Source organism: Budorcas taxicolor, chromosome 18 (genome assembly GCF_023091745.1).
Source record: "Budorcas taxicolor isolate Tak-1 chromosome 18, Takin1.1, whole genome shotgun sequence".
Classification (NCBI taxonomy): Eukaryota; Metazoa; Chordata; class Mammalia; order Artiodactyla; family Bovidae; genus Budorcas; species Budorcas taxicolor.
The window spans coordinates 59078048-59103502 of NC_068927.1; the positions used below are offsets into that span (position 1 = coordinate 59078048).

General features: G+C 52.0%; 3 protein-coding genes across 3 annotated transcripts; all 3 read right to left on the reverse strand.

Moving 5' to 3' along the window:
- Positions 1-797: 797 nt before the first annotated feature.
- Positions 798-6920, reverse strand: LIM2 (lens intrinsic membrane protein 2). The gene is made up of 4 exons (XM_052656660.1): positions 6746-6920; positions 2566-2715; positions 1097-1231; positions 798-859 (listed from the first exon to the last, which is right to left on the reverse strand). Exons 1-4 carry the CDS (start codon positions 6918-6920, stop codon positions 798-800), a joined length of 522 nt encoding a protein of 173 aa, XP_052512620.1.
- Positions 6921-8411: 1491 nt separating this feature from the next.
- Positions 8412-15901, reverse strand: C18H19orf84 (chromosome 18 C19orf84 homolog). The gene is made up of 2 exons (XM_052656999.1): positions 15789-15901; positions 8412-8916 (listed from the first exon to the last, which is right to left on the reverse strand). The coding sequence occupies exons 1-2, from the start codon at positions 15899-15901 to the stop codon at positions 8412-8414; spliced, it is 618 nt and encodes a 205-aa protein (XP_052512959.1).
- A 657-nt stretch (positions 15902-16558) lies between these two features.
- On the reverse strand, positions 16559-23759 carry SIGLEC10 (sialic acid binding Ig like lectin 10). Its single transcript, XM_052655378.1, has 12 exons — positions 23723-23759; positions 23253-23627; positions 22808-23092; positions 22112-22159; positions 21754-22017; positions 20436-20483; positions 20050-20307; positions 19680-19964; positions 19072-19165; positions 18923-18959; positions 18812-18892; positions 16559-17433 (listed from the first exon to the last, which is right to left on the reverse strand). The coding sequence occupies exons 1-12, from the start codon at positions 23757-23759 to the stop codon at positions 17173-17175; spliced, it is 2073 nt and encodes a 690-aa protein (XP_052511338.1). The 3' UTR covers positions 16559-17172.
- Positions 23760-25455: the final 1696 nt, after the last annotated feature.

Sequence of the window (25455 nt, forward strand, 5' to 3'; positions counted from 1 at the left end):
CTGGCAGTCACCCTGTGGTTAGAACTCCACGCTTCCACTGCAGGGGACCTGGGTTCCATGCCTGGTTGGGGAACTAAGACCCACAAGCTGCCCTCATGCCTGTGTGCTAAGTCATTTCAGTCATGTCCCACTCTTTTTGACCCTATGGACTGTAGCACACCAGACTCCTCTCTCTGTGGGATTTTCCAGACAAGAATACTGGCATGGGTTGCCATGCCCTCCTCCAGGGGATCTTCCCAACCCAGGGATCAAACCTGCGTCTCCTAGGTCTCCTGCATTGGCAGGTGGGTTCTTTCCCACTAATGCCACCTGGGAAGCTCCTACAAGCTGCCTGGTGTGGCCAAAAAATTAAAGAAGTGGAACCCAGTAGCAAGGGCCTGTGTGGTTTATTCTGGTGCCCACCCCTACAGGAATTGAACAGCTTGGGCTACTATAATGCAATCACCCCTGCCCCATTCACCACAATCACGCCTCTTTCTCTCTACCCCAAGCCCTCAGGGACCACACTTCAGTAGTTTCAACCAGTTTTATTAGACTCCAGAAAGCCGCTCTAATGGATATCCCATTTCTCTAACAACCCCTTGGTGGGTGGGGTCGTAGTTCTTCTCAACTGCCTCCCCCAGGCCCCAGTCTTGCTCCCTTCCCCTTGGGACAGGAGTCAGGGGCCCCCACCCAGGGTCCGGGACCAAGCCCCCTCACGCCCCCTAGGAACCAGGATTTCAGGCCTCTAGGCCCTTCCCCTCCTCTTCAGTGACCAGACTTCTACTTCCAGGTGCAGTCGGGGCACACATTTGGGCTCAGCGGGGAGTGGACAGGCGCCGACATTCATGCATCCGGTAGGCACACATGTAGAAAATTCCTGTACGAGAAGAGACCCCAGTGGACCCCGCCCTCAAGCCCTCCCATCCCTCCATCCCCCTCAGCCAGCCCAAGATCCCAACACAGTATTCGCTTTCTCCCTGATGGTCTGCAGGGATTGGAGTCTGCCTTCTGGCTCAAAGCTGGGCGCCTCATCTGGGACTCCCCATCATTTCAGCCTCCTGGGTGCTGCCAGCTGGGACACAGACACTGACCTTCCCACCCCCAAACCCGGTACCTGCAAAGAAGGTCATGAGCAGGGCTACCCAGCCCAGGATGTAGGACCAGGAAAAACGCCAGTCCCCAAAGCGGCGACCCAGAAAGCTGACGGTGACTCCAGTGTAAATGGCCAAGGCCAGCAGGACGAAAAAGGCTGGAGAGAGAGGGAGGGGGATGGGGATGTGCGTGGGAATGGAGTTGGGTTTAGAGATGGGGCTTCCCTGGTGACTCAGAAGATAAAGAATCTGCCTGCCATGCAGGACACCCAGGTTCGATTCCTGGGTCAGGAAGATCCCCCGGAGGAGCGAATGGCTACCCACTCCAGTATTCTTGCCAGGAGAATCCCATGGACAGACAAGCCTGGCGGGCTACAGTTCCATGGAGTCGCAAAGAGTTGGACATAACTTTTTGCTTTTAGAGATGGGAGTTGGAATGAGATTGAGAAGGGGGTATGGATGCAGAGAGGGATAAGGGTGAGGATGGTGGCTGAGTTGAAAGTAGGAGTAAAAATGAATGGGGAGTAGGGTTAAGGGCAGGGATTGGGTGGGGTCATGTTGTGTCATAAAGAGTCTGACTGGTCTTCATCTCTGGTTCCTGGGAGGGAAACTCTAAATCCTTGGAACTTTCTGAGTAATAGGAGTGTCTTTGTTTCTCTGGAGCCTCTCGAATCACACCTGAGTTTATATTGACGAGCAGAGATGACTCAGGGTGAGAGCTGGTCACCAGAAAGACCAACCGTAGGATGGAGGGTTGAGACGGAGCCACCTGGGATCACTGCAACCTCTGGGGAGGAGAAAGGAGCTGGAGATTGAGCTCAGTCAGGTGGCCCATGATGCAATCATTTACGTCCTTGTAATGAAACCAAAAGAAACGCAGGCCACTGCTGCTCACTGGGGCTTCCTGGTTGGCGAACATATGGATGTCCTGGGGTTGGAGGGTAGGGTGATGAGCCCCAACTCTGTAGAGAGAGGGCATGGGAACTGTGTGTTCAGGACTCTGTCCAGCTTCACCCTATGCATTTCTTTAGTTGGCTAGTCTTGAGCTGTATTCTTGGTAATAAAACTGAAATGTTTAAGTATTATGCTTTTCCTGGGTTGTTCCAGCAAATTTTTGAGCCTGAGTGGATCCTGGGAACCCCTGAATCTGTAGCTGATAGATCAAAAGTGCAAGTGGGCTGGGGACCCCACTTGCAGCTGAAGTAGGGGCAGTCTTATTGGGAACTGTGCCTTTAAGCCTGTGGGGTCTGATGCCAGCTCCAGGTGACGAGTGCCAGAATGGAATGGCAGTACATTTAGGTGGTATAGGAATCAATGAGCGTTAGAAATAGTCATGAAGTTGTTGTTGGGAGTGGAGGTGGGATTCCGGTGCAGATGGAGTTGAGAGCGAGGAGCAGTGGGGAATGGACGCAGTATTGGGGGTGGAATGGGTGCGGTTGGAGCTGGGCAGGGAGTCGGGGAGAGGGGTAGGTGTAGGGTGCGGTTCACTCACTGGAGGCGAAAAACATGATGCCTGCAGAGAAGGGCCGGGAGAGGCGGGTGAAGGTGGGCTGCTGAGCAAAGGCCACGATGCCCATGATGATGCCGGAGGTGGCACAGAGGGAGGACAGGATCATGAAGGCCCGGGTGGCATTCCAGTATGCTGTAAGAGCACCCCACGGTCACTGCTGTGCTGCCCCTGCCCTCAGAGGAAAGGCTGCTACCTCTGGGGGCAGGAATGCCTTCCCCCTCTCCATATCCCTGACCCAGCTCTTCCTTCACTGCTCTTCAAACACCCCCCTCTTCACCTGGCAAACTCCTATGCATCCTCCAAAGCCCACCTCCCAGATCCCCTCCTCTAGGAAGCACTCCCTCACCCCTCAGGCACCATCAACACTCCCTCCTCTGGTTTGAGACTCTATGTCTGTCTCCCTCTCCAGCCTGATTGCTCCCTGAGGGCAAGTACCTGGTTGATTCTCCATCACAAACATGCCCAGCAGAGGCTTGTTTGAACAGGAGTCAGGAGAAATGTTTGTTGGATGAATGAATGAGTAAATGAATGAATACCAATTTCCCATATCCCCCTGCTACTCACTGTCTACCCTCTGCCTCATGCTCCCTTTCCCTTCCTTCATACCACTTGCCCATATCTAAAAACGTCCCACTTGTTTATTTCTAACTTGTTTATGATGTCTAACTCTCTGCACTGAGTTTTCGGTTCTGTAGGGACAAGGGTCTGGCTTTCTCATTCACTGCTGTATCCCCAGCATCTAGTGCCTGGCACGTAGTAGGTGTTCAATAAACATGTTGAATGAATGAAGATCCCTGAGAACAGTCTTCATGATCTCAACTTCCACTTGGTAACTATCAAGTATGGACCAGGTTCTCTTTTCCTATATGACCCTATTTATTCCTTCCAAGAGTCCTATGCTGTGTTTTCCTGCCCATTTTTTTCAAGTAAAGGAAGGAATAGAGGCTCAGAGAGATTCAGTGTTTTGCCCAAGGTCTCACCATTAGCAGAGAGACTAGAGTTGAAAGTCAAGCTCAAAACTTTCAGTCTTAACTACTTGGGGTCACCTGCTGGTCATACCCAGCTGACCATGAACCCAGAGAAGGCTTGAAAAACTGGAATTTTCAACAAGAGCTAGAAGTCCAGATTTTAATGTAAAATCTCCAGATTTTTTAACACTGGTGTATTATAAAACAAAGACACCTCTTTGCCGACAAAGGTCTGTATAGTCAAAGCTATGGATATGGATAGCCGTATATGGATATGAGAACTGGACCATAAAGAAGGTTGAGTGCTGAAGAATTGATGCCTCTGAATTGTGGTGTTAGAGAAGACTCTTGAGAGTCCCTTGGACTGCAAGGAGATTAAACCAGTCAGTCCTAAAGGAAATCAACCCTGAATATTCACTGGAAGGACTGATGCCAAAGCTGAAACTCCAATACTTTGGCCACCTGATGCGAAAAGCCAACTCACTGGAAAAGACCCTGAGGCTGGGAAAGACTGAAGGCAAAAGAAGGGGGTGGCAGAGGATGAGATGGTTATATAGCGTCCCTGCACTGACTCAGTGGACATGAATCTGAGCAAACTCCAGGAGACAGTGAAGGACAAGGAAGCCTGGTGTGCTGCAGTCCATGGGGTCACAAAGAGTCGGACATGACTTAGCGACTGAACAATGACGACGACTTTGGAAACTTTAAAAATGTTATGAATACACATCTAAGGTTGGGTTTGGCCCTGGGGAAGCAAGCTCAGGACTCCTGCTCTAATTTTGGTGATTGGATTACAACAGTCGTACAATGAATGAACAAGTTAAACCAGTTGTTTGGACAAATACTCAAAACTCTATCAGGGTGAGGTTGTTCCTGAGGCCCTCAGTCTCTGGGTCGTGAAGATGTCAAATGAACTTGAAGACCTCCATCCAGCCTCCCTCTTTCCCATTCCCAGCAACGATAAGACAGAGAAGAAACTCGGACCGTCCCAGGGTGGGGGGTCAGGTGGGGTGGTTCCCAGTCTGAATCAGGAGGAATGGCAGAAGTGTGACAGTGGTGCAGCCAGACATGAAAAAGATACACGAGCCTTTTTCCCATGAGATACATTTCCCATGAGCCACCTCCCATGAGATACATGGGATCCTAAAAAGATACATGATTGGCAGATGGGGTTCTGAAACCCGTAGCCCAGGGCAAGCTTTTCCGCTCCCCGCTGCCTCAGTTTACTGCTCTAGTGAATGGGCAGGTTTGGTGAGATGGGGTAGACGAAATCTCCTGTCACAAGCCCGTCACATTACAGGGCTCAGGGAAGGTGGGCTCCTCCTCCCAACCCCCTCCCCTTGAAAAAGAATTGGTTTTTCAAGGTCATGTATTCTGTCTTATTCATAGACACAAAGGAACTGCCTTCTTAGTGTTGTTGGGACAACTAAGGGAGTTAATCCAGGCAAAGTTCTTAGTATAGCATGTAAGGCACAGTAACAATACGTGCCAGTTATTATTATTATTACCGTTATCACTGGATACATATAGAACATGTGATACACTGTATATCATTAATATATTACATAACATATTACATAATATATGTGAGGTAATATAGTATGTATCTCTATGTATCTCTCTCTCCAGGTATGAGATTCCAAGGTGGCCCAGTGGTAGAGAGCCAGCCTGCCAATGCAGGAGATGCAAGAGATGCAGGTTCAATCCCTGGGTTGGGAACATCCCCTGGAGAAGGCAATGGCAACCCACTGCAGTATTCTTGCCTGGAGAATCCCATGGACAGAGGAACCTGGTGGGCTGCAGTCCATGGGGTTCTAAAGAGCTGAACATGACTGAGCACTCACAACTTCCATATATATGTGTATATATACACTTGACCCTCGAACAGCACAGGTTTGAACTGTGCAGGTCCACTTACACACAGATTTTTTTCCCGATAAATACACACAGTACTATACGATCTGGGGTTGAATCCGTGGATGCAGAATTGTGGCTATGGACCCATGGCTGTGGAACAGCAGATACGGAGAGCTGACTATGTGACCTGAGCATCCAGGGGCTTGGGTATCCACTATGGGTCCTGGAAACAATTCTCTGAGTATGCTGAGGGACTGAGGGATGACTGTACCTACATACAAATATATATAGATAGGGAAAGAGGTACACAGAGATACATAGCACATTATAATAATTTATATTATATAACATAGATTGTAAGTGGCTCAGATAGTAAAAAATCTGCCTGCAGTGCTTGAGACTGGGTTCAGTCCGTGAGCCAGGAAGATCCCCTGGAGAAAGGAATGGCTACCCACCCCAGTATTCTTGCCAGGGAAATCTCACGGACAGAGGAGCCTGGTGGGCTATGGTCCATGGGGTAGCAAAGAGTTGGACCCGACTGAGCAACTGAGCACACATGCACATTAGTCCATCTACTGTAAGAACTGTTTTTATCCCATTTTTACAATATAGAGTGTAACGCATACACTCTATGGGCTTCCCAGGTGCCACTAGTGGTAAAGAACCTGCTGCCAGTGCAGGAGACATAAGAAACGCAGGTTCTATCTCTGGCTTGGGAAGATTCCCTGGAGGAGGGCATGGCAACCCACACCAGTATTCTTACCTGGGAAATCCCATGGACAAGGAGCCTGGTGGGCTACAGACAATAGGGTCACAAAGAGTCAGACAGGGCTGAAGCAACTTAGCAGCAACATATACGCTATACATCTATATACACATATACACACACACATATATACACATATGTATTACATGGCTTGGCTCACAACAAATATTTTAAAATACCTCATCTAGCACAGCAAATTTAGGGTCTATATTGCTTCTGCATCCTCTTAGTACTGAAAAGAGTTCTTGACACATAATAGATATTTAGAAAATGCTCTTTTGTCAGCCCCAGCCCCAACTGCTGTTACCTGACCTCTATTTCATGCCAGAAAATGTCACCTCTCTCCTTAACTTCTAAATCAGTACATCCTGTAATTGTACCAGAAAAAAATACTGGACTCCCAACTCTGTCCCTTCCCTGCTGTGTGACCTTGGGCTGGACACTTTCCCTCACTGAACCACAAGGTTCTCCATCTGCAAAATGGGGGGGAGGGAGCCCTTCTGCTATAAGGTTCTGTCCTGCGGGAGGCTCTGGTCCCAGGCAGAGCCCAGACCCCGTTCCGGAGCCTCACCGATGCTCTCCGTCTGCAAGTAGCACTTGGTGCCCAGGCAGTATCGCCACAGGCCCTGGTGGGCGAAGGCCCCCGACAGCCGGTACTGCATCCAGTGGTCTGTCGCCGTGGCCACCACCAGGAGGATGGTCCCCACCCAGGCACAGAAGAGGCCGCCTCCCATGAAGCTGTACATGGTGACCTGTGGGCGAGGGGAGAAATGGGGTCACGAGCTGGACTCCTGGGTCCTGGGGGAGGTGAGGGCTGGGGGATCTGAGTCCTGGTTTGAAGGAGGAGGACCTGGGGACCTAGACTTCCAAATCCTAGGGTGGGGAGAGGAGGTGGGGGCTGGGACATCAGGTCCCAGTGGGAGCAAAGAACTGGGCACCTGGACCCCTGGCTCTGGGGGAGGAGAGCTTGAGAACCTAGACCTTTGTGTCCTGGGGGAGACCAAGACTGGGGGCCTAGACATCCCGGTCCTAAACTGGGAAGGGGCTGGACACTCCCTGCCCCTTGGGGCACCAACTCTCTGGGGGTAAGGAGAGGGCTGGGGCCTGGACCCCCAGATCCGAGGTAGCAGGGGGCTAGGCTAGGACCCCACCAAGTCCCGGGGAGAGAAAGCAGTCCGGGCCGCCTATGTTTGCGGGGAGGAGGGGGCCACGCCTGGTCCCTACCTGAGCAGCAGATTTTGCCCTGAGCCCTCCGTCTGCCTCGGCCACTCTGAGCAGACTGAGCCCGGCCAGGTCACTGGCCTCTCAGCTCCCTGGGTCCCGTCAAATCCCTTAAGCCTCCCCACACAATGGCCCCGCAGCCCAGCAGCTTCCAGCGGGCAGAGGCCCCCAGATGGAATTCGCTGAGGCAGGAATCCAGGCCCTGCCTCTCCGCAGGCCCTGCCTCTCCACAGCCCCTGGCCCCACTGGCCTCTCTCCGTGACCCTCCCAGCCACCCTGGCAGCCTTTCACCGGCCTGGCTCCCAGCACCCACGGGGTTAGCCCGAGCTGCGTAAGCACACACAGACACAAGACATAGGGACACTCAGCCATTTATTGTGTAAGCCAGTCCCCCTACCCCAAGCTGCAGTTGCCTGGATATGTTGGGACAACAGGGTTTTCTGCAAGTGGGGTCACAGGGCATGTCACCTGGGGGCTTGGGACAGGAAGGGGGTTGAGGATGAGGCGGGGCTGGCTGGGGTGGAGGACACGGCTGCACTGGGGGCTGGAGCTTCAGTGAAATGAAGGATGACGGCCAGGCTGGCCTTTAGAAAGAAGGGGATGAGGGAGCTGGGAACGAGCCTACGAGGGTGGGTCAGGGCAGAGATGGGAGCAGGAAAGGGGATGAATGGCTGGGGCCATGGGGTGGGGCTGGCGGGAATGGCTTTGGGGTTAGGAAGGGGACTGGAGATGTCCCTGGGCGTTGGGAGAGAAGCGCAGGTTGGCACTGTAGTTAGGGATGCTGTCAGAGATGGGAAGGAGCTTGGGTTTGGGCATGAGGTTCAGGGTTGTTTCCCTGGCTTGGGATCCGAAGTCAGGAGCCCCTCCTAAGGCTGTGGTTTTCAGGGAAGAGGGATGGGAGTGCGATGTTCCCTGGGTATCTCTGGCAGGGCTGGGGTCACCCCGGGCTCCAAGAAAACTCTCCTGGTGACCTCCACGGCTCCCTCCAGAATCTCGGGTGCGGGATCCTCAGGGTCTTAGTACTCGGCCTCCCAGTCCTCAGCAGGTGGCGGCTCCTCGGGTGGCTCCGGACGCTGGGTGTCCTTCCCATCCTGGGCAGGCGGTGCTGGTGATGGCGGCATCACCGGCGGGGGCCTGGGGCCAGCCCCACGGCCCCTGGCCCAGCCCCTCTCTGCCTGTTGAGCTCTCTCAAGCCCCCATCTCCGGTGGCCCCGGTCTGGCCTGCCCAGGACGTCCCAGCCCCCACGTCCCTTGGGGGGCCTCTTGGCAATGCCCGGCTGGGTGCAGCACGCCTGGGGGACACAGGGGCAGGAGGGCAAGGACTGCTGAAGTGAGTAGGCCCCCATCAGGGCGCTGTGCAGGAGGTAGGAGAGGGCATCCAGGCGGACGGGGACAGTCACAGAGGCCAGGCTCTTGGGGAGCCCCAGGTGAGCTGGATCTGGGGTACCCAGGAAAGAAGTGGGCAGAGCTGGGAAAGATGGAGGCGGCCACGACCCAGTCCCGGGGGACGGCAGATTGTTCCTAGAACGACAAGAGGACAGGTCAGGCAGGGGATGTCCCCAGTCTACACATGCTTTTCCTTTCCGCAGCCTCGCTGCTTCCTGCCTTCTCCCAGGCTTTCATTTCTCACCCTCAGGACCGTTTGCCTCTGATTTCTGGCCCCTTACTTTCTCTCTTTTTCTGTTCCTTCCTGTCTCTCTTTACAGACAGGCAGACAGCTCAGCTGGCGCTTCAGCGTCCCACCGAGCCTGGTTCCCATTCGAGGCTGCCCTCCTCACCCCTGTGTCTGGGCGAATCATTTCCCCCTTCCGAACCTTAAGTTTTCACACTCAGAGAGAGCTTCTGGTGGTATCAAAGGTGCCTCTGAAAGGGCTGGGTTTGGGAAGTGTTCAGTGCCTGGGGTCAATTATTATTATTATTTCCCCAGACAATTATTAGTATCTTCAATTCTCCTGGTTCCCGCTAGAAACTTCTCTTCCATTAATATCCGCTTCTAGCTCTCTCCCTATTTCTCAGTATCTCGCTCAGCTCTGTCGCTAAGATCCTCAAAGATTCTGTTTCTATGTGATGATACCAGAGGCTTTCCCCGCCCCACCCCCGCTACCCTCTCTGGATCTGCTCAACTCTCTCCGATTTTCTCTGTCCCTCCTCATTCTGGGTCACTGTCCTTCCCGCGGGGAGTCTCGTGTCTCTCACCCCTCAGGCTCAGTCTCTTCCTTTTGCTGTTCCATCTTTAAGGGGGTGTTTCAAGTCTTTTCTAGCACCTTCGCCTCGATTTCTCCGTCGCTCAGAGAGAGGGGAAGAGTCTGGGAGAAGGTGGGCGGGACTTTGTTGGGAAGGGGCGTGGCTTGCGGGGCGTGGCTTGCGAGGTGCGCAGGGGCAGTCACGTGGGTCGTGCTGAGCAGCGCGGAAGCGTGCGAGGGTTGGGTTCTACACGTGTCTCAGGTCGCAGCTTCCACCTCCCCGAGATCAAAGACCGCGGCCCCGAGCCCACTCCTCCCTCAGACCTAGACGTGCAGGCCCCCAGCGTCTTCCTTCCTCAGGTCTAGAAGACTGTAGGCTCCTCTATCTTCATCTGTATTCCTGGAGGGTGTCGGGGTGGGGCCAGTGGTGTTCTCTAGGACTAAAGGGGCATTAAAGGGAATCTGAACATTGGATGCTCCCGGGGCGGAGGGGTTAGTAGCTGGGCTGCGAATCTTCGAGGCTGGATTTCATTCTAAGCTCTGTCTCTGAGTTATTTTGTGAGCGTAAATCTTTCTAGTCGCTGTTTTTTGAGAAACGGTTAATATTACCTTCTAGGATCTCGTGAGGTTTAAAGGCTATATCGCATGTATAAAGTAGTCAACATGTGATCTGGACTAAAATTCATCTCAACCAATGAGGGTTTCTTATTGTTATTGCTGATGACCATGGTAGTATTTTATTGAGAAGCAATGGGATGCTTGTATCTATTTATCTAAGAAATATTATCCAGTGCCTGCAGTACTCTAGGCACCAGGTTGGGCGCCTGACAAAATAGATGCACACTTATGAAACTTACAGGCTGGGTGAGCAACATGCAAGGCACAGATAGTACATTTCCTACATGAAAGACGGCTTTGAAAGTGTAAAGACAGGACAAGGGATTATTTTAGTTAAGATAGTTAGAGAAGACTACTTGTGGGATGGAACCAGCCGACCCGGAAGCTGAGTATTCCTGGTAGAGAGACCAGCAGGTGCAAAGGTCCTTCAGGGTGAAACAAACATAGTGTTTGAGGGACTGGGAAACAATAAGCTAGGAGATGAACAGGTCTATTTTTTAAAAAATATTTTTTAAAATTTTGGAATACCTTCACATTTACAGAAAAGTTACAAAGATAACTTTGTAACTCACCCTGCTTCCATTCTTGTTATTTCCTTACCTGGTGGTGGAACATTTGTTACAGCTAAGAAATCAGCATAGCTCTTTTAAAAAATATTTATTTTAGTTATTTATTAGACTGCGCTGGGTCTTAGGGATCTAGTTCCCTGACCAGGATCGAACCAGGGTCCTCTACATTGGGAATTGAGTCCTAGCCACTGGACCACAAGGGAAGTTCCCTTATATGACTCTTAACTAAAACTCCAGACTTGATTTGGATTTCCCCAGTTTTTACACGAATCTCTCTTTTTTTCTGTTCCAGAATCCAGTGCAGGGTCTCACTGAATCATCACATCTCAGTTGCCTGATTTGCAGCCATGTTTTTCCCAACTTTGACAGCTTGGAGGACTACTAGTCAGTTTTTTCCTTTTAATAAAACAGAAAGTGAAAGTGAAGTCGCTCAGTTGTGTCCAGCTCTTTGCGACCCCATGGACTGTAGCCTACCACACTCCTCTGTCCATGGGATTTTCCAGGCAAGAGTACTGGAGTGGGTTGCCATTTCCTTCTCCAGAGGATCTTCCCAATCCAGGGATTGAACCTGGGTCTCCCGCATTGTAGGAAGACGCTTTACTGTCCGAGCTGCTGCTACCAGGGAAGTAATAACACAAAGGTCTATTTTAATTAATAATTCCAACTTATTAGTCCTCATTTCACAGAGGCTCAAACTGGGCCTCAGAGAGGCTAAGTAAGTTACTTAAGGTCACAGATCAGGTAAATAGCACAACTGGGACTTGAACCCTACCTCCAGAGTCTGCTTTTAATGGAGACACAAGTAGAAGCTAGATTGTATAATACCTTATAGGCTGCATTGAAGACTATGGAATTTTTAAAATTTTAATTGTGGAACATTGAGATGACTTTGAACGTTTGCAGGCAGAGGTGTGACATAATTTATGTTTTAAGAAGAGCTCTTTGCCTGCAGTTTGGGGAATGGATTGTGGTGGGGCATAAGACTGGAAGCAGGAAGCCTAGGGAGAATGCTGTCATCCTATAGGCAAGGGTGGTGACCACCCCAAGGAAGGTGCGGTTAATGGGAATGGGAAGATGTGAGTGTATTTACAATGTATTTTGGAAGGAGAACCATCAGGATTTGCTGTAGGGCTGCTGGAGGTGAGGAATGGGGAATCAAGCATGATGCAAAGTTTTCAACCTGAGTGACACCTTTCAATATGAATTTTCTTATAAAAGCTCAGAACATCCCGCTTTAAGGAGGATGAGAAATTGGAGAGTAACTCACTTTCCAAGTTCTCTTGAGCTAACTCTGCACCATGCTGGGGACTCAGAGTAGATGCAGAATCAATAGCTGCTCTTCAAGGGCTCTCAAGGTTTGAGGGGGAAATCCATGGTAGCATTCTGGGGTGATTGGGACACTGGGAGGGACAGGACAATGAGAGCCGGAAGTGGGTTAAATGTAGCCTGGAGGCCAGGAGGTGGAGGGTCAAGTCCGGGGCTAGGAGAACAGTTGCTCGCCTGCTAGAGGCTGGAGAAGAAGGTAGGGGAGGGTTTTTTGTTTGCTTGTTTTTACAGGAGGGGCCTTTGGGCTAGGTCTAGGGTGAATGGACGTAGAAAAAATGGTGCGAGCAAAGGCCAGGTGGCTGGAATCGAAAAGATTTTATCAAGAAAGCTGGCTTTTCTGGCAGCTATGATTAGCATTCAGGTCTCATTAATCTGGTTACAGTCTATCCCAAAGAAGAAGCTTTTGTTGAACAGGGCTTCGAAATGACAGTTTGAATCCTCACTCTGCTTCTTACTAGCTCTTGCCCTAGAACAGGCTAAGTCTGTTTTTCCGAAACATAAAACTCAGTCCCAGCGTAACAGCACTGCTTCTGGTTTTGTTCTGTAATGGGTCCTCCTATGTCTGTGATCAGGGTCTGACCTTGTCACTTACCAAGTCAGTCAGTTCATTCCCTCAGTCGTTTCCAACTCTTCTCGACCCCATCACGCCAGGCCTCCCTGTCCATCACCAACTCCTGGAGTTTACTCAAACTCATGTCCATTGAGTCCATGATGCCATCCAACCACCTCATCCTCTGTCATCCACTTCTCCTCCCGCCTTCAATCTTTTCCAGCATCAGGGTCTTTTCAAATGAGTCAACTCTTCACATCAGGTGGCCAAAGTATTGGAGCTTCAACATCAGTCCTTCCAATGAGTATTCAGGACTAATTTCCTTTAGGATTGACTGGTTGGATCTCCTTGCAGTCCAAGGGACTCTCAAGAGTCTTTTCCAACACCATAGTTCAAAAGCGTCAATTCTTCAGCGATGAGCTTTCTTTATAGTCCAACTTTCACATCCATACAGGACTACTGGAAAAACCATAGCCTTGACTAGACAGACCTTTGTTGGCAAAGTAATGTCTCTGCTTTTTAATATGCTGTCTATGTTAGTCATACGGAGAAGGCAATGGCAACCCACTCCAGTACTCTTGCCTGGAAAATCCCATGGACAGAAGAGCCTGGTAGGCTGCAAGTCCATGGGGTCGCTAGGAGTCAGACACGACTGAGCGACTTCACTTTCACTTTTTACTTTTATGCACTGGAGGAGGAAATGGCAACCCACTTCAGTATTCTTGCCTGGAGAATCCCAGGGACGAGGGAGCCTGGTGGGCTGCCATCTAGGGTCGCGCAGAGTTGGACACGACTGAAGCAACTTAGCAGCAGCAGCATGTTGGTCATAACTTTTCTCCCAAGGAGTAAGCATCTTTTAATTGTATGGCTGCAATCACCATCTGCAATGATTTTGGAGCCCAAGAAAATAAAGTCTACCACTGTTTCCACTGTTTCTCCATCTATTTGCCATGAAGTGATGGGACCAGATGCCATGATCTTAGTTTTCTGAATGTTGAGCTTTAAGCCAACTTTTTCACTCTCCTCTTTCACTTTCATCAAGAGGCTCTTTAGTTCTTCACTTTCTGCCATAAGGGTGGTGTTATCTGCATATCTGAGGTTATTGATAGTTCTCCCGGCAATCTTACCAAGTATCTGGCCCTTTAAGGCCCTCCCCCCGGAGCTAGGAGGGCGGAGGCTGGCTTTTGAGTCCTTAAGGCAATACACTTCGCCCAGCTTCCAAAATTGACAGGCAAGTTCTGAAAAGTGGCCAATCAACTCCTGCATCGGGTGGGAAGGACGTTTCCGATTTGTTGGGGGAAAGGGCAGTCATCGGCCTGAGCTCCGCCCACTCCTTGTTACGCACGACAGCGCGATGCGCCATCCTCAGCTCTGATTGGCGGGTGAACTCGCATTGCTTCCGGGCCCCCTCCGTCCTGCTGTCAGATCCAGGTGGGGCTCGGAAGCAGTGCGAGGCTAGCATCCCAGAAAGGTTCAGTTCAGTTCAGTTCATTTCAGTCGCTCACTCGTGTTTGACTCTTTGCGACCCCATGAATCGCAGCACGCCAGGCCTCTCTGTCCATCACCAACTCCCGGAGTTCATTCAGACTCAGGTCCATCGAGTCCGTGATGCCATCCAGCCATCTCATCCTCTGTCGTCCCCTTCTCCTCCTGCCCCCAATCCCTCCCAGCATCAGAGTCTTTTCCAATGAGTCAACTCTTCGCATGAGGTGGCCAAAGTACTAGAGTTTCAGCTTTAGCATCATTCCTTCCTAAGAAATCCGAGGGCTGATCTCCTTCAGAATGGACTGGTTGGATCTCCTTGCAGTCCAAGGGACTCTCAAGTCTTCTCCAACACCACAGTTCAAAAGCATCAATTCTTCGGCGCTCAGCCTTCTTCACAGTCCAACTCTCACATCCATACATGACCACAGGAAAAACCATAGCCTTGACTAGGGACCTTAGTCGGCAAAGCACCCTCATTCTTTGATTGGCTACGTTTCTGAGCACAAGTCTCTCTCTCCCCCTCTGATTGACTGTTTTCCTTTCAGCGCCTGGGCTGTAACTGGAGGTTTTGCCCTGGTCTTTAGCGGTGTCCCTTGTCTACTTCTCGGCGCGGTGGCAGCCTAGACCAGAAGATGCTGAGCGAAGCTAGAAAGGGAGAGGGGTCCCCAGGCTGAGGGAAGTCTTGGTCCTCTAGGGAAGTTCATTGGACTCTCCTGATGGCTTAAGTGGGTTAGGAATCCACTTGCCAACACAGGAGCCATGGATTCAATCCCTGGCTCCAGAAGATCCCCTGGAGGAGAAAATGGCAACCCACTCCAGTATTCTTGCCTGAAAAATTCCGTGGACAGTGGAGCCTGGCGGGCTAGTGCTTGGGGTCGCAAAGAGTCGGACAGGATTGAGCAACTAAGGACAGGACTGAGCAACTAAGCACGCAGCCAGTCTTAGGACGAATCTCTTCCTTCCACTGCCCCCTACAGGCCTCCGACTGTCAAAGTCCCAAGATTCCATCTTCAGAGCCTTCCTAGTCCACAAGGACTCAAGGATTCCCTTAAATTCCTTCCGTCTCCCTCCCTGCAGGGCACCTTCTTCTCTCCCTTGAGCCTTAACCACTCGTTCAACGCCTCCAATTTAGGAGCCCTTCCGGTCTGGGGGTTTTCCACTATCCTCAGAAATGGTCGGGATGCTTTGGCAAGGGGTTACTGGAGTGAGACTGAGTTTAAGGGGTCAGATTTGTGGGCTGAAGTCTGTGCTGGAATGAGTGCCCCTGGGTTTACGTGGCTCTCATGATTGCTTTTTTTTCCCCTTAAGATTTTTAAATATTGTTCTTTTGAAAAATTATTTGGCTGTGCTGAGTCTTAGTTGTGGTGTTTTGGATCTTTGGTGCAGCGTGTGGGTTCTAGTTCTCTGACCAGGGATGGAACCTAGGCCCCTAGCATTGGGAGGGTGGAGGCTTAGCCACTGGACCACCAGATAAATCTCCATGATTGCTTTTTAGATTGCTTGGTAGTCAGGGTTTGTTAGAAAAGTCCGCTAAATCGGCAGTGGGGGTCTGGAGGTGAAGGGCCCCAGAAAGGGAGATCACTGAGATACTTGCATTAAATCATTTAAATTCTCACATTTTTTTAAAAAGTACTCAAAATATTTTGCATTTGTATTATTTACCTTCTTTCAAGTACAGTAAAATTCACTCGTTTTGGTGTGCAGTTCCGAGTTTTGACAGATGCATAGAGCAGTGTAACTGTCACTGCTAACAAGATCCAGCGTGTTTTTATCATTCCTCCAAATTCTCTTGTGCTGCCTCTTTGTCATAATAACCTTTTTTAAAAAAGTTTTCATCAGTTATCTATTGAAAACTCACTAAAAACTTAACACTAGAATCATACTATATGTTGGAGGAGTTTATTTTATATAGGTTATAATCATGCTTACTTGAAGGGCTATATGAACTTGACCTTATAGATGTCATATAAAAGTTTAGTTACTCCAAGTCCTCTTATTGTCTTTAGAAAGTCTTTTTTAATTTTATTCAAATATAGTTCATTTACAATGTTGTGTTTAATTTCTGCTGTACAACAAAGTGACTCATACTTATATGTATTCTTTTTCATATTCTTTTCCATACATATATAACTGAATCACTGTGATCTACACTTGAAACTAACACAACATTGTAAACCAACTATACTGTAATTAAAAAAAAAAAATTTGTTTAAAGGTGCCTACCATTCCAAAAGAAGAAGCAGAAGAACCAGGAAAGCAACTAAACAACAACAAACTTTTCCTAACTGAAGGCTAGCTTTCTTAGGCTTAGCAAGGCAACAACTCCATTCTTCCTGAAATCAGTCATAGGCAATACAGAAAAAAAAAATGGGCATGACTGTGCTTCAATAAAGCTTTATTTAGGGACACTGAAATTTGAATCTCAAGTTATTTCCATGCATCATAAAACATTGTTCTTTTGATTTTTTTTTTTAACCCCTGAACCATTTAAAATGTAAAAAACACTCTCGGCTCACAGGTGCCATCAAAGCCGACAGCGGCCCAGACTTGACCCGTGAGGTTGTCTCGGCGACCTCACAAACAGGCGTGCTTCATCCTCTCTAAATCACCCTCCCCAAACCGTTGAGAAACTGAGACTGTGAGTAATCAGCTGGGGCGGGGCCTGGGCTTCTCCGAGAAAAATCTTTTCCTTGCTCAGAAGAGTGTATTTGGAGAAGTGAGGGCAGGAGGAGAAGGGGGCAACAGAGGATGAGATGATTGGATGGCATCACCGACTCAATGGACATGAGTCCGAGAAAACTCCAGGAGATGGTGAAGGACAAGGAAGCCTGGAGGGCTACAGTCCATGGGGTCGCAAAGAGTCCGATACGACTGAGCTACTGAACAACTCTGGAGACATTCATCAAGCTGCTCCAGGGTCTGGGATGGGATGACCCATCCTCAGAGGATTAAAAAGAGAGAGAGAGACAGACCACACTCTGTTCTCGTCCCAATTGCTCTGCCTCTCTCCCTGGCCTGCATCCGAGTTCTCCGGCCCAGCCGACCCTCAGTGGAACTGGATTTCAGCGTACTCTGGGTGCGTGCCCTCGGGTCTCTGGGTCTCCCATGGTCTGAGGCCTGGGAAGTTGAGGACAGCGTAATGGAGCTCCTCTTGGTTGTTCTCTGCTTCTGAGGCTTGTGGGGATGACTTGGGTCCTGGACAGTTGTGGGAGACGAGATGGAGCTCCTTTTGGTTCTTTCTGGCTTCTGGGGAATGACCATCTGGAGGAGCAGGCTGGGAAGGACTGCTTGGTTTGGCTTTCTGTTTCTGAGCATAAGGGGGGTAAAAAAAAACCAACCATCCTGCCTTCCTTCATTCAACAAATACTTGAGCACCTGCCCAGTGCCAGGTACTAATTAAGGAACTGGGGTTACATCAGGCAGTGAAACAATGACTCTGCCCTCCCTGAGCTTACCTCTTGTCTCGGGACAGGAACAAACTACAAACAGAAGTCTGTTGTTTAAGCCTCCAGCCTGTGGCTCTTTGCTATGGCTGCCCTAGTGAACTGACTAATGCAGGTAGATTGGTGTGAGGACCACCACAAAACACTGAAGCGCTCCATCATCACATCCATCTCCCTCCCATATCCATAACCTCCCTTCTCATTTCCTCCCATCCTGGACCCCTCACAACTACTAACCTGTCCTCTGTCTCTACAGTCGTTAACACCCCGTGTAGGTGACCATTTGAAATTGGCCTTTTTTTTTTTTCCTTGGTCCCTAAGCTCTATCCAGCCGAGGTGGGGAGAAGTGGTTTGGATGGATTTGGGAAGAGATGTGCTGATGGATTGATTGTGGGAGGGTAAAAAAAGAGAAGAGCAAGAAGTGACTTTAAGGCTGGAGGCTTGAGCAATTGGGCCAATGTGGGCTCTTTGCTGAGATGCAGAGGGTGGAGGAGAAGGGATTTAAGTGGTACTTAGTCACAAGTTTGATTCTGGGTAGGCAAAGTCTGAGATGACTGTTGGACATCCGAATAGAGACGCAGCTTAGAGAGTTGGCTGTGAGTCTAGAGTTGAGGAATGAGTCTGGGAAATGTAAATTTTGGAGTCATCAGCATCTACATGTTCACTCCTGAAAATATCCAGCATTTAAACCAACACTTATTATTAGGTGCCTGGTACTCAATGTTTTATGGGTAGAAAATGAGCCTATCAAATACCCAGAATGAGCCTACATGGTCTGTACTACTATTATCCCCTTTTTACAGTTAAATCGAGGCACAGAGAAGTTAAGTGACTCATCCCAGAATACACAGCGTGGAAAGCAGAAAGGAACCCCAGCAGCCTGACTTCAAAGCCCTGCCCTTAATCATCACTAGGACATACGGACCCTCAGTGATGTTAATCATTGTGGCATCATTAATTATACTCAGTTATGTCGTTGGTAGTGGTGATAGTGAAATAGTTATTGCCATCTATCAAGCAGTAACATGTGTTGCAATCCTCAAACCGGCTCTCAAGGAGGAAGCAACAGAGGCTCAGCAGGAAGGAAGGATATGGTCAAGGTCTCCTAGAAGTTATGTGTCAGAATCAGGGTTTGAATCCAACACCCGGGCCTTTTCCACCGTGAGGAAAATCGGGGACGGGGCTGGAGAGGAGCACATACGGGAGTCAGAGAAGGGGAACAAGAGGCAGCGGCTTGGGAGCACTCACCAGGGGGCCGGCCTTAGGGATCACGTTGATGTAATCCAGGATCGTGCTCCTGCGTGAGAACCTGGACCGCGGAGCCTCTCCGGGGGCCGGGGCCGGGGCCGGGACCTCTCCCTGGGTCCGTTTCTTCCTCAGAGTCCTCACTCTGAGGAAACACCCCACTGCCTCCTTGGTGTGCGCCCGGGTCCCGCCCCCTTTGCCAGGGTGCCCCAGATTTCACGCCCCATCCCTCGCCGCCCGCCTCGCTCCTAACTCACAAGATCAGGATGAAGCAGAGGAAGAGGAGAGTGGTGACGCCAATCCCTAGAGAGATTCCGCTGGAGAAGGCCCCGGAGGCGAGTCCCTTCTCATCTGCACGGAAACGGTCAGCCGTCTCTGAGCCCGTCCCATTCACGTGGGTCCTCACGTCCGCCCGCCACTAGGCGCTCAGTCTTCCGGCTCCCATGCCAGAGGTTTTCCCCTGCAGCCCCTTCCCATCGACTTCTTGGAAATTCCACTACACCTCAAGCCCAGATATCAGGCTTTCCGATTTAAACTTCCCCTCTGCATCCCAAGGGGCTTTCTTGGTGGCTCAGACGGTAAAGAATCCGCCTGCAATGCGGGAGACCTGGGTTCGATCTCTGGGTGGGGAAGATCCCCTGGCGAAGGAAATGGCAACCTACTCCAGTATTCATGCCTGGAGAATCCCATGGACAGAGGAGCCTGGTGGGCTATACATTCCATGGGACTGCAAAGAGTCGGTCAGAACTGAGGGGCTAACGCGCCGGCGTGTCCCCGCCCTCCCCCAGCTCCTGATCCAACCACAAGGCCCAGCCCCGGTCCCTCTCAACCCCCGCCTGCACGGGGCGTCCAGTTGACCCCTGACCTGGCAGCAGCAGGACAGACCCGCTCTGGGCCCCGTGGCCGTTCAGGGCCTCGCAGCTGAGTCTGAGGCCGGAGCTGAGCCCCTCGCGGAGGCTCAGCGAACTGTTGGCCCAGGGCCCCGCAGAGCTGGAGGCGACCTCAAAGGAGGCGTTGCTGAGCTCCCCCTCCAGCAGGCCCTCCCCGAGCCGCCAGCGCAGGGAGGGGGCCGGCCGGGCTCGGGAGGAGCAGCTGCAGCGCAGACCCTCGTCCTCCTGGGAGCAGGAGGGGCCTAGCAGCTGCGGGGGGGCTGTGGGGAGAGATGGGAGGGATCAGGGGCGCCCCTCCCCTCTCTGGAACCCCAGCCTCCTGTCCCCAGGGGACCCCACACTCACAGACCACGGAGAGGCTCAGGGAGATATTTTGGGAGCCTAGCAGGTTCTGAGCCCGGCAGGTGAACTCCCCTTCCTGCTCTGTTTGTATCTGAGGCAGCTCCAGGACCCCGGGATCTGAGGGCTGGGAGGGGCTCACAGTCCGTCCCTGTCGGGCCCAGCTCAACCGGGCGGGGGGGTTGCTGTGAGCGACACAGAGGAGACGCAGGCTTTGGCCCTCCAGGACCTGAAGAGATGCGCCACTCTCCAAGTTTTCCAGGGCTAGGGAGAGAAGAGGCAGGATGGATGAAGAGAGGAGGGCACAGGAACCCTTCTGCCTGTTGATATGCCAGACGTCCATGCAGCAGTGTGGCACCCAGAAGCCTGGCTCCTCTGATGCCCTTCCTTACCTGTGCGGTTTGCTTTCGAGACCATCACTTTCAGGTTCTCCGGGGCATCTGAAACAGAAACGGGGGGCTTGGCTGTAAACAGGCAGGGGTTTCCTTCTGGGCCAAGTGAATGTCCGCAGGGATGAAGGGCTCGGAGGGGGAGGAGGGTTAAATCACCCTCTGAGTGATTCTCTGAAGAGGAACCCACGCTATGTAATAGAAATAGGTCTTTGGTCTTCGTCCCTACTCCACAAACAGAGCTTCTAAAACTCCTGGATTTCCTGAATGGTAAGCATGATAAAGGTGCCTTGTTAAATAACAAACCCCTTTCCACCATCCCTGAGTATACCATTATTGAAGTGACTTTTGGAAGTGCCCAAGGCTGAGGGCTTGTTGCGGGGTGGGGGTGGGGGGGACCGGCCACGTGATTTGAGGGTTGAAACTTCCAGTCCCACCCCCTGACCTCTGAGGAGGGGAAAGAAAGGGGACTGGAGATTGAGTTTAATCACTAATGGCTGATTTAATAAAAAGTGACTATGTACCAGGGGCTTCCCAGGTGACTCAGTGGTACAGAATCTGTCTGCTAATGCAGGAGACCCAGGTTCAATCCCTGGGTGGGGAAGATCCCCTGGAGAAGGAAGTGGCAACTCACCCTAGTATTCTTGCCTGGGAAATCCCAGGGACAGAGGAGCCTGGAGGGCTACAGTCCATGGGGTCGCAAATATAACGAAGCCTCCATAACCACCTCCCCAAATGGGGTGAACAGATGGAAATTTGGGGAACGTGGTGCCCAGGAAGAGGGCATGGAGGGTAGGTGCCCCTTCCCCATACCTTGCCCTAAGCATCGCTTCCATCTGGCTGTTCCTGAGTTAGTCTGTTATAATAAACCAGTAATCTAGTGAGCAAACTATTTCTCTGAGCAGCTCAAGCAAATTCATGGAACCCAAGGAGGAGATCATGGGAATCCCCAATTACTGGTGGGTCAGAAGCACAAGTGACACTCTGGACTTGTCATTGGCAGCTGAGGTGGGGGCGGGGCCAGTTTGGTGGGCCCCATCCCTTAACCTGCGGGGATCTGACTGATGCTCTCTCCCGGTAGACAGGATCAGAACCGAGCTGAGCTGTAAGACAGCCTGCTGATGTGGGAGAATTGCTTGGTGGTGTGGGGAAAATCCCACCCCCTCCACTAGCCCCCCACCCGGCTCCTCCGATCAGAGCTGGAAGCAGAATCTTAAGTTGGCCTGGGGTTCCAGGTCCCCGTGGAGCTCTGGGACTCTACCCCCAGCCCCCTTGCCTCCTCCCTGGCCCCCCAACCCAGGCCCCTGCTGGTCACACTCACACTGCACTGAGAGGTCCAGGCTGCGGCTCAGGAAGCCAAGCCTGTTCTCAGCCCGGCAGGTATAGCGACCCGCATCCTCGGCTTTCACCCTGGGCAGCGCCAGCTCCAGAGCTGTGGAGCCCAAGGGGTGGGACCAAGAGAGGACTCTGTCCTGCAGGGTCCAGCTCAGTGTGGCCAGCGGCAAACTGTCCGCGGTACAGAGCAGCCTCAGGGACTGGCCTTTCTGGACTTCCAGGTGTGGGCTCTCTCCCCCGGGCTCCAGAGCTGCAGAGAGAGAAAGAGAGACAGCAAGAGAAGGACCGCAGGGGGAAACGCCACTCCCCCCGCCCTCCTGACACCCCCAAGTGGCCCTCAGTACCTGGCTCATCGGTGTGGGAGATGCTGATAACCAGGTCTTTGGGGGCATCTGTTAACAGGATTGGGAGTTGGCTTTGGGGAAAGTGAAAGTCGCTCAGTCGTGTCCGACTCTTTGCGATCCCACGGACTGTATAGTCCGCGGAATTCTCCAGGCCACAATACTGGAGTGGGTAGCCTTTCGCTTCTCTGGAGAATCTTCCCAACCCAGGGATCAAACCCAGGACTCTCGCATCGCAGGCGGATTCTATCCCAGCTGAACCACAAGGGAAGCCCAAGAATACTGGCGTGGGTAGCCTATCCCTTCTCCAGCGGGTCCTCCGGACCCAGGAATCCAACCGGGGTCTCCTGCATTGCAGGTGGGTTCTTTACCAGCCGAGCTATCAGGGAAGCCCGGCTTTGGGGAGGAATGATACATTCCCCACCGCCAGAGAACACCCCCTCAGGGAAAAGAAAGCGTGACAGTCCCCCGGGAAGACAGGCGACGCATGAGTGCCCAAGATGCGCTTGCGGACAGAGGACCACATGGCAGCCGCGTTGCCTTCCTAGGGCCGAGCCCAGCATCGCGAGACTCCGCGCCTTCCTGCCCCGCGGGCTGCCAAGAGCTATCGGTCGGTCATCGGTCATTGCCCGGCCGCCTCTCTCTACCTCCCCATCCCCCGAGCCTGGAGTGCACTGTCCTTCCCGCCCTCAGACTCACAGGCCACGCTAAGCCGGACGGTGTTCTCCACGCTCACACCCTCTCCGGAGAAGTCCACTCTGCAGGTGAGCTCAGTGTTGTGGTCCTGGGGTCTGGGCGTGAAGGTGAGCTCTGAGAAGTAGGAAGTTCTCGGGCTGGCCTCGTGGGGGGAGACGGTGTTCCCGATCCAAGAGAGAGTAGGGACTGGACATTCGTCAAAGATCCAGTTAAACGTACAGAAGAGCTTCACCTGCTGCCCGGGCTGCAAGATCTCAGGGACGTAGATCTCCGGCTTCAGTGTCAGGGCTGGGATGGACCGAGAGAGGGTGGGATGCCAGCCCCGGATTGGGGGGTACCCTTGGGAGGTCACGTATGGTCTGTTCTCTACAGCCCCTCCCCAGTATGAGAAGGTGGGGGAGGCGTCCCCCCCCACCGCGCCCCATTCCAGTTCGAGCCAGTTCCATACCTGTCACCTCCAGATAGAACTTGTATTCCATGAAATTATATTTCACATAATCGCCTCTCTCGAACCGGAAGAAGTACAGTGCGCTGTCCTCCAGGTGTGCCTCTCTGATGAGCAAGGAGCAGCTCTGACTGGGATCGCCAAGGAGCTGGAATCGGCCCTGGGTGTCTGTGTCCACGTCCTGACCTGGCTTGTTGGTGGCCACTGGCAGACTAGGCTTGGGGGTCTTGTCTCTGAACCAGAAGCCATAAGCTGGGGTGGTGGGACTCCATCCTCTGGAGGGGTAGAAGACAGAGCAGGGCACGACCACGCACAGGCCTTCTTGCACCATCACAAACTCCTGCACCTGCAGCTTGAATGAGTCCAGAGCCTGAGACCCTATGAGGGAGACAGAGGTTCAAGCTGCAAGCCCAGCCCAGACCACCCCCCCCCCGCAGCCCCCGGGCCCCTCCTGGCCACCCCCATCCACTCACCGCCCCACAGCATGGCCAAGAACAGTGGCAGGAACATCTCAGGCACTTGGACCTTCCTGGGACACACTCATTCCCCAGACGCTTTGACGGGCAGTGGGTAAGGGCAGAAGGCGGAAGCTGAGCCCTGGGGCACTGATGCATGAAATGCGCTTCTGGTGCACAGACCCACACGACTCTTTTTCCTTTTCTGGACTCTCCCCACCACCACCTGGCACCCACTTGAATTCACTCTGGGGAGCTCACCTGGTGTCTGGGCTCCCTGAGCTGGTCGCCTTTCCCAGTCATCTCTGGGGGTGGGGCTGGAGGGCATGTGTCTAACCTTGGGGCCTGGCTTTGGGTGGGTGGAGGCTGGGGGCTCTCCCACTGGACCCTGAGTCGTTAGGGAAGCAGAAGTGAAAGTCCCCACTAAGCCCTTCCAGGGGCCCCTGGTGACTGCAGTGGATTTCTGGGGCAGAAGGTGGTGGTGGTGCAGGGCTGGTCTTGCCAGATAAAAGGCAGAATGCCCAGTTAAAATTGGCTTTCAGATTAATAATATATTTTTTTTAGTATAAGTATGTCTTAGAAGTATAAGCATGAGATATTCATGCGTGCGTGCTCAGTCGCTTCAGTCGTGCCTGACTCTTTGCGACCCTATGGACTGTGGCCCACCAGGCTTCTCCATCCGTGAGATTTCCCAGGCAAGAACACTGGAGTGGGTTGCCATGCCCTCCTCCAGAGGATCTTCCTGACCCAGGGATCAAACCCCGAGACTCTTATGTCTCCTGCATTGCAGGCAGATTCTTTATTGCTGAGCTGCCGGGGAAGCCCATGCATGAGATATGCTTCTACTAAAATTATTCTCTGTTTAGATCTGAAATTCACCTTTAACTGAGCACTTTGCATTTTTCTTGGCTACATCTGGCAATCCCAGGCTGGTCTCTGTCCCTACCCCTTCACCCTCCCTGATGGGCTCACTGGAGCCTGTCCCCCAAGATCTCTGTCTGCTTCCCAATCTCCCCTTCTGTCCCACAGTTGGATGACATACATTTGTAACACCTGCTGTGAAAAAAACTCAGGATCCCTGATGGCTCAGTGGTAAAGAATCTGCCTTCAAGGCAGGAGACTCAGGTTCAATCCCTGTGCTGGGAAGATCCCCTGGAAAAGGAAACGGCAACCCACTCCAGTATTCTTGCCTGGAGAATTCCCTGGACAGAGGAGCCTGGAGGGCTATAGCCCATAGGACTACAAAAGTAAAATTTGACTTAGAGACTAAACCACCACCCCAGCCAGGGTGATGCCGATGGTGGCATCTCTGGCAGTGTAAGAGGCATGGGAGCTATGCAGTGAGTCAGTGTAACTGCCCCAGATCTTGACTATTGTTCCCTTCACCTTGAAATTGATTCTCTGTTTTGGTCACATAGAAATGCCATGTTTGCCCTCTTGACCTCCACTCCCTGGGACCTTGTGTGTGGCAGGTGTCATGCTATGAATGGGGGAGGGGGAAGACACATAGGTAAATCAGACAGTGTCTGACCTCGGGGGATCCCAGCTTGGTAAACGAAGAGCCTTAGAAACGGAAAAGCGCTGAAGTGTTCATAAATGCCCCGCCCCACACACTGAGACAGATGTCCCCGCCTGGCCCTGGGGAAAGGGTGTTCACTTCCTCCTGGTGGAGTCAGGAGGGGCTTCCTGGAGGGAGTGACGTGTAGCTATCTCTGTCTTTGGATCTGCTGTGTTAATCTGCCCTCATAAAA

What these genes read in the sequence shown, in the direction of transcription:
- C18H19orf84 (XM_052656999.1), bottom strand. Translation starts at nt 15,901, where the DNA reads ATGATAAAAACACGCTGGATCTTGTTAGCAGTGACAGTTACACTGCTC. An exon ending in TTTACTGTACTTGAAAGAAG is followed by an intron (nt 8,917 to 15,788) that starts GTAAATAATACA and finishes TTGTCGTTCTAG; the next exon opens with GAACAATCTGCCGTCCCCCG.
- LIM2 (XM_052656660.1), bottom strand. Translation starts at nt 6,920, where the DNA reads ATGTACAGCTTCATGGGAGGCGGCCTCTTCTGTGCCTGGGTGGGGACC. An exon ending in CATCATGTTTTTCGCCTCCA is followed by an intron (nt 1,232 to 2,565) that starts GTGAGTGAACCG and finishes CTCTCTCTCCAG; the next exon opens with CCTTTTTCGTCCTGCTGGCC. An exon ending in GCTCATGACCTTCTTTGCAG is followed by an intron (nt 860 to 1,096) that starts GTACCGGGTTTG and finishes CTTCTCGTACAG; the next exon opens with GAATTTTCTACATGTGTGCC.
- SIGLEC10 (XM_052655378.1), bottom strand. Translation starts at nt 23,759, where the DNA reads ATGTTCCTGCCACTGTTCTTGGCCATGCTGTGGGGCG. An exon ending in GTTCTATCTGGAGGTGACAG is followed by an intron (nt 23,093 to 23,252) that starts GTATGGAACTGG and finishes GGTCCATCCCAG; the next exon opens with CCCTGACACTGAAGCCGGAG. An exon ending in AGGCCGGCCCCCTGGTGAGT is followed by an intron (nt 17,434 to 18,811) that starts GCTCCCAAGCCG and finishes CCTTATGCTCAG; the next exon opens with AAACAGAAAGCCAAACCAAG.